We start from the raw sequence: 7,576 nt of genomic DNA, 5'->3' as shown, positions 1-7,576 counted from the left end.
CATTGAAAAATAGCCAGCATTCGCAAAGTCATTGAAAAATAGCCACTATTTTGCTGCAACACGTAAAGTTCCAGCATAATATACTGGAGATTGATGTACCTGTGTATGAACTTCTAGCATATTATGCTGAAACTCTAATGCGCGAAAAGTTCCAGCATAGTATACTGGAGATCGGAGCACCTGTGTATGAACTTCCAGCATATTATACTGGACCAGTATATTATACTGAAACTCCAGTATATTATGCTGGAACTCCAAATAATGTACTCTAGAGTTAATATTTTCCGGATTTTGAACAGTGTTTTCTTTCAGATTTTTCTTTACATGAAAAGTGGCTAAATTTCGATTACTTTTGAAACCGTGGCTATTATTCAATGACCACTTGTAAATCTGGCTATTTTTGAATTTCGCACACATTTTACTAGCATAAGGTGTTCAATATGAATTTTTTTGACAAGTTTAGGGGACCGTTAATGTATTTGACCTTGTTTTTAATATTTGTGATGTCCGAATCAATTTGCACACAACACATTGACTAACAAAAGAGCTACCTGTTATTTTATGTCAAGTTACAAAATCTAATACAGAGAAATATCATGAATTTTCACCCATACACCAGAGCTAGGTATGCCAGCATGTACTACAAAGAGCATATAGTACCCTGGTGGCGCAATCTCTTTAGTTGATGGACCAAATGCTATAAATCTATATGTATTATCAGAGACAGTAGAAATTGCAACCCTTTTCAACACCACCATTCTTTGATTCATCGAAAAAGAATGCGTAGTGAATGAAGGCGCGACGATCCTGACTGAAACAATCCCCATTTTCAGGAACTTAGGCACTGTGAAAGTCACAGAAAATGGTTGTTTGTACATCAAGATATCATCAATGGATAGAACGGTTGGTTTTAGAGGCGCGTATTCAGGCGCCAAGTATGGTGGAGAGAAGGATTCTAAGCTTAAGTCAGTTGGGAAATCCACACCAGTAAAATTGTAGAATTTATGTGGATTGCTTCCTCCAACAAGAACTCGTCCATCGGTCAGTAAAATGGCTGTGGAATGGTAAAGTCGCGGTCTTGTTGATGCTTCCATGACTGAAAACCTGTTGTTTTCCGCCCTGTTTGGCCTGTAAATCATCGGTCTGGTGACAGGATTTCGTGCATTTTCCCAACCTGCTGTCCCTCTTGCTGCACCATTTATGAGTATAATATCACCACTGGGTAGTATTAGCATGTCACTCATGACTCGTGGCGTTGGCATTTGCTCCATTTTCCAGCTACTGTCGCTAACATGATCATCGCTTATAGTGATCCGTCCACAACTAGAAAGAGCGGTCATGTAAACGCCATAATCTGTAAGTCCAAATGCACGACGAGGTGCTCCTCCACAAACCATGATTTCAGCTTGCATAGGACGATTTTCGTCTAGAGGAAGTAAGACTGCTGAGCCAGTGCTCGGGTAGTTCCTAGGTTCATTACCAGGAATTGAAGGCAATTCCCTCACTACCTCATGTTTCTTGTAATCAAGAATTATAGTTCTTGTATTCGCGAAAATGAAAAGGTTTCCATCTGGTAATAAGAACACAAATGGATATAAGTTGTTCTCATTATCTCCATCTCGGGTATCACTAAGGAATTGTAACCAGAACGCGGAAAAGGAAGAGGGATCGTCTCTGGAATTTTTCGGGTAGAATTCGTAGTTATGCTGGTTTCTTCCCCCGATCACGATTATTCGTGCATCAGGAAGAATGTGGTCAGTTGAATACCATCTTCGCTGAATTAAAGTTCTAGGAAGCTCTACCCAATCACAGTTTTTGCCTGTGCAAGGCGCTAAAGTACGGATAATATGGTCCCCGTCATTGTATCCCCCTGTTTGGACTAATGTTCCATCAGGGAGGACCGCACCAGACGAGCACCATGTATCCGTTTGGACCATTAATGGACGGAAAGTGTTGCTCCCAACGTCGTATAAGACGGAGTGAGCAGAGCAGTCTTCGCTTATGACCAAGTCATGGGAATCATAGCGACAACGGCCCCCTGGAAGCGAGAGGTTAGAACGGCCAAAATCTGTCCGATCAAAGATAACTACCTTGTTATTACGTAGGAGTTGCATGTGCATGGCTGATACGCCGATACTTTCATGCAACAGCCGCCATTCGCCTTGGATTCCGCTACGAGAAACCAGCATCTGAGAAGCTACTAGAGATTGAAGACTGATAAACATTACCAATAAGAGGAAAATGATGGTTTCATTGTCCATAAGGTAGAAAGAAAGCAGAAAGTTGTAGTAGGATTATATTCTTGGTTTTGTTCGTTATTGGTCTGAGTTTGATAGAGTTTAGGAGTTGAATAGTTAGTGTCCATATATTTATATATAAATTCAAAGCAAGTATTGATAGCTTTCATTCTTCAGTTTTAGTTGTGAGATCAGAATGAATTCAAGCTGAATTGCAGTAGAATTCAAAGAAAACGAATGCTTTTCATTGGCACGAGAAGTGGATTCTGTTTGTTCATGTGTCCAGAATGTTAGGGCTGCCAGAATTTAGTCCAGCTGATACAAGCACTACCTACCTAACTACCTAAGTTGTTTGGACTCGGGTGCGGGTTTCTGGTATGGGTGTGGAGGTCGGATTCTTCATGATCCAAATTTCAAGATTCGGGGTACGAATCCAGGTTGAGATACGAGTGCGGGTTTCGGATACGGGTGCGAATCTAGAGGTCAGATCCGCCATTATCTAAATTTTAAGATTCGGGAATATGAATCCAGGTAGGGATACGGATACGAAGATTTGACTAAAAACTAGGGACCTCGAGTGTTATATGAGGAGGCTTTCAGGCCACGTGTGTGATGTGTGAAGGCTTTCAGGCCTATTGATATTGCGCTTGCGCTGTAGGAGACCCTCCGGAGTCTGTACACACCCCTAGTGAGCGCAGGGTACCCAGGTGAGTTGGGAGTGGGCCCGAGAGGCCGTTGCTTGTGTGTGGTGAGTTGGGAGTGAGCCCGAGGGGCGGATTGTCACGACCCAAAATCCCAACCCGGTCGTGATGGCGCCTCTCGTGAGGACAAGGCCAACCAATCAACAAAACAGTACATCTCTTTATAATTACTTAGCAGGAATAAGTCTAAATCATGGGTAATATAATTTTAAATACGAAATAAACGTGATAAAACAAGGAAAACCATCCCAACTCAGCCCGAAATCGGGGTGTAACAAGTCATGAGCTACTATAGAGTTTACTAATATTTTACAAAGTATGGAATTATCATAAATAACAAAGATAAGGGAGAAAACGGGGCTGCGGACGTCAACAACTACCTCGTTACTCCTAGTCACCGCCTGGCCTGGAAAGAATCAGCGCTCAGGAGCGAACTCAGCTCTGCCTGTATCTGCACACATGGTGTAGGGAGTAATGTGAGTACTCCGACCCAGTGAGTAATAAAAATAAATAACGACTGAAAACATGAAATCTCATAACGGCACAATATAGCGCTATTCAGTTATATAGTAAAACAGTGAGTATCAGATAATTCTTCTTTTAAAACAGTAAAGACAAATAATTTCCACAGTAAGGATAAATCAAAAGCTTGCCCCTCGGGCTCAATATGTAAATCTCAGTATAGTATCAGCCCCTCGGGCTCACTCCCAACTCACCAGCACACAACATCAGCCCCTCGGGCTCACTCCCAACTCACCACACACAAGCAACGGCCTCTCGGGCCCACTCCCAACTCACCTGGGTACCCTGCGCTCAAAGAGGAGTGATTGACTCACCTACTACATTAAATAAAAGGAAGAGGAGTGATGGACGGAAGAAAAAAAAACTTCAGATTTTTCAAGATTGGGCTGCTGGAATTTGCGCATTGATTAACCAATCAAATTGGTTTGGTTGGTGAAAATGTGCCTATAAATAGCAGGCTTTATTTCTCCTTTAATACACACCAAAATAAGAGAGAAACAATAGAAGTTAGAGAGAGTAATCCACAGATTGTTGTCTGTGAGATAACTAGTGAGTGGTACTAATATTGTAGTGAGGGGTTTTATATAAAGAGTGTTATTTCTTTCAAAGTTGTAGTAGTCTCTTGACACTACTGAGTTGTAATATTATAGTGGTAATATTGCTACACTCGGATATTGTACTTTATCCCACTAAAATATTTGGTGTCATTGTTACTCTCTTGTGTTATTATTATTTGTTGTAGATATTATTCCTGGGCGGGATTATTTATTTTATCCCAATAACGTGGTATCAGAGCCATGACAAATAATGGTCCGCTATCTTTTCAGTACCCCCGTCTCCCAAAAGATAATTATGAGAAATGGTTTCTACGTATGAAAGCCATTCTTGGCTCCCAGGATGTGTGGGAAATTGTAGACAGAGGGTATGCAAAACCAGATAATGAGGAAGCTCTGCCTCAAACTGAAAAAGAAGTCTTGGCAAAGACAAGGAAGAAGGATCAACAAGCCCTCACGCTCATCCACCAATGTTTGGATGATGCCATGTTTGAGAAGGTGACAGATGCTACCACCTCAAAGCAAGCTTGGAGGATTTTACAAAATTCTCTTCAAGGAGTTGACAAGGTGAAAAAGGTAAAACTTCAAACTCTAAGGGCTGATTTTGAAGCTTTAAAAATGAAAGAATCCGAATGCATCTCGGATTATTTTTCAAAAGTGAAGGCTGTCGTAAATCAACTAAGAAGATACGGGGAGGACATAGAAGATGTCCGTGTGGTAGAAAAGATCCTTCGCACTTTAACACCTAAATTTGATTTTGTGGTGTGTGCTATTGAGGAGTCTAAAGATTTAGACTCTATGATGGTGGAGCAATTGGAAGGTTCTTTACAGGCCCACGAAGAAAAGATCAAAAGGAGACAAGAAGTGCCATTGGAGCAACTTCTTAAAACTCAGGCATCCTTCAAGGATTATGGAGGTGAAACAAGCTATCGAGGAAACGGACGAGGACGAGGCCGAGGTCGAGGAGGTCATGGAAGAGGAATAAGTAATGGTAACAACTTCAACAATGAAGTTAAAATCCACCAAACATTCAGAGGTCGTGGTCGTGGACAAAGAGGAGGAAGAGGACGTGGATACTACCAAGAAAATAATGGACAAAGGTATGACAAATCAAAAATTGAATGTTATAATTGTCATAAATTTGGCCATTACTCTTGGGAATGTTGTAGCAATGTTGAAGAAAAGGCTAACCTTGTTGATGACAAGAAAGAAGAAAATGAGTCAACGTTGTTGATGGCACTCAAGGAAGAAGATAGAGATGATTGCAGCTCGTGGTATTTGGACAATGGAGCAAGCAATCATATGTGTGGGTGCAAAGAGAAGTTTGTGGAGATCAATAAAACAGTGAGAGGTAATGTGTCCTTTGGAGATACCTCAAAAGTTCAAATCGAAGGGATAGGTACGATTCTGATCTCCTGTAAAGATGGTAGTCACAAGTTAATTCAAGATGTTTATTATGTGCCAAAATTAAAAAGTAATATTTTAAGTTTGGGCCAACTTCTTGAAAAGGAATATGACATCCACATGAAAAATATGCATCTTTGGCTTAGAGATTCAAGTGGAATTCTAATTGCTAAAGTGCATATGGCAAAGAATAGATTGTTTTCTCTGAATCTTAAAACAATTGATGCAAAGTGTTTGAAGGCTAATGTGCAAGATTAATCATGGTGTTGGCACATGCGATTTGGGCACTTAAATTTTGAAGCGCTCAAATCAATGGGGGAAAAGAACATGGTGCATGAGATACCATCAATCAACCATCCAAATCAATTGTGTGAAGCTTGTCTTCTTGGGAAACATGCAAGAAGGAGTTTTCCAAAGGAGGCCATGTCAAGATCAACCAAGCCGCTCCAGCTTGTCCACACTGATGTGTGTGGACCAATCAATCCATCTTCTTTTGGTAAAAGAAAATATTTTCTGCTTTTCATTGATGACTTTAGTAGAAAGACTTGGGTTTATTTCTTGAACCAAAAATCTGAAGCTTTTGCTGCTTTTAAAAATTTCAAAGTACTTGTAGAGAAAGAAAGTGGCTATGAAATTAAAGCTCTAAGGTTCGATAGAGGAGGGGAATTCACCTCAAACGAATTTAATGACTTATGTCAACTTCATGGAATTCGTCGCCCTCTAACGGTACCTTATTCACCTCAACAAAATGGTGTTGCAGAGAGAAAGAATCGAACGATTCTTAATATGGCTAGATGTATGTTGAAAGCTAAAAGTATGCCTAAGGAATTTTGGGCCGAAGCTGTTTCTTGTGCAGTTTATTTGAATAACAGGTCTCCAACAAGAAATGTTAGAGATCAAACCCATCAAGAAGCATGGAGTGGAAGAAAGGCAAGTGTCAAGCACTTGAGAATCTTTGGGAGCATAGCCTATGCTCATGTGCCACATCAAGGGAGAGAGAAGCTTGACGATCGAAGTGTCAAGCATGTGTTTGTTGGCTATGATACGAGTTCAAAAGGCTACAAGCTATACAACCCAAGCAGCGGTAAGGTGGTGATAAGTCGTGATGTTGAATTTGATGAAGAACTGGCATGGAATTGGGAAGCTGAGGAAGAAACTTCATATGATTTTCTTCCATACTTTGGTGATGAAGAAGAACCGGAGACCGTGGAACCTGTGCAGGACACAACTCCACCTTCTTCTCCAACAAATGTTGCATCTCCCTCTTCTCAAGAAAGTTCAAATGAACAGCCGCAAAGGACAAGGAGCATTCAAAAGATCTATGATGACACTGAAGAAGTTACTAATTTTGATTTTTTATATTGTCTCTTTGCTGACAGTGAACCAATGAACTTTGATGAAGCTGTTACAAACAAAAGATGGAGACAAGCCATGGAGGAGGAGATCAAGTCAATAGAGAAGAACAACACTTGGGAGTTAACAACTCTTCCTAAGGGTCATCGAGCAATTGGAGTGAAATGGGTATACAAAATAAAGAAGAATGCTGATGGAGATGTGGAGAAATACAAGGCACGACTTGTGGTTAAAGGCTACAAGCAAAGGCAAGGCATTGACTATGAAGAAATCTATGCACCTGTTGCCCGCATGGAGACGATTCGTTTGCTGATCATTTTGGCGGCACAAATAAAGTGGAAGATACATCAACTAGATGTCAAGTCAGCCTTCTTGAATGACTATCTTGAAGAAGAAGTCTATGTTGAACAACCATTGGGCTTCGTGGTCAAAAACTATGAAGATAAAGTGTTGCGGTTGAAGAAAGCTTTATATGGATTAAAGCAAGCCCCGCGAGCATGGAATAGTTGCATCGACAAATATTTTCAAGACAATGGGTTTACTCATTGTCTCCATGAATATGCTTTTTACCTTAAAGTTCATACTAATGGAGATATCTTACTTGTTTTTCTTTATGTTGATGATCTTATTTTCACGGGTAATAACCCAAGTTTGTTTGAAGCTTTCAAGAAATATATGTCCCGTGAGTTCGAGATGACAGACGTAGGGTCCATGTCATATTACCTGGGCCTAGAAGTGAAGCAGATGGAGGATGTAATTTTTATCTCTCAAGAAAGCTATACAAAGGAGATATTGAAGAAGTTCA

At 40.5% G+C, this 7,576-nt stretch overlaps 2 protein-coding genes across 2 annotated transcripts; one reads left to right on the top strand and one right to left on the bottom strand.

Annotated features, from left to right (window-relative positions):
- Positions 1-537: 537 nt before the first annotated feature.
- LOC104247484 (aldehyde oxidase GLOX) lies at positions 538-2,322 on the bottom strand. Its single transcript, XM_009803512.2, has one exon. The coding sequence runs from the start codon at positions 2,259-2,261 to the stop codon at positions 579-581; it is 1,683 nt and encodes a 560-aa protein (XP_009801814.1). The 5' UTR covers positions 2,262-2,322; the 3' UTR covers positions 538-578.
- Positions 2,323-4,257: 1,935 nt separating this feature from the next.
- On the top strand, positions 4,258-5,676 carry LOC138882219 (uncharacterized). Its single transcript, XM_070162716.1, has 4 exons — positions 4,258-4,590; positions 4,846-4,930; positions 5,195-5,365; positions 5,594-5,676. Exons 1-4 carry the CDS (start codon positions 4,258-4,260, stop codon positions 5,674-5,676), a joined length of 672 nt encoding a protein of 223 aa, XP_070018817.1.
- The last annotated feature ends 1,900 nt before the right edge of the window (positions 5,677-7,576 follow it).

This window comes from Nicotiana sylvestris, chromosome 11 (assembly GCF_000393655.2).
Source record: "Nicotiana sylvestris chromosome 11, ASM39365v2, whole genome shotgun sequence".
Lineage (NCBI taxonomy): Eukaryota > Viridiplantae > Streptophyta > Magnoliopsida > Solanales > Solanaceae > Nicotiana > Nicotiana sylvestris.
Note: the sequence above shows the minus strand (reverse complement) of the source record. Positions and strands in the feature narration are given on the sequence as shown.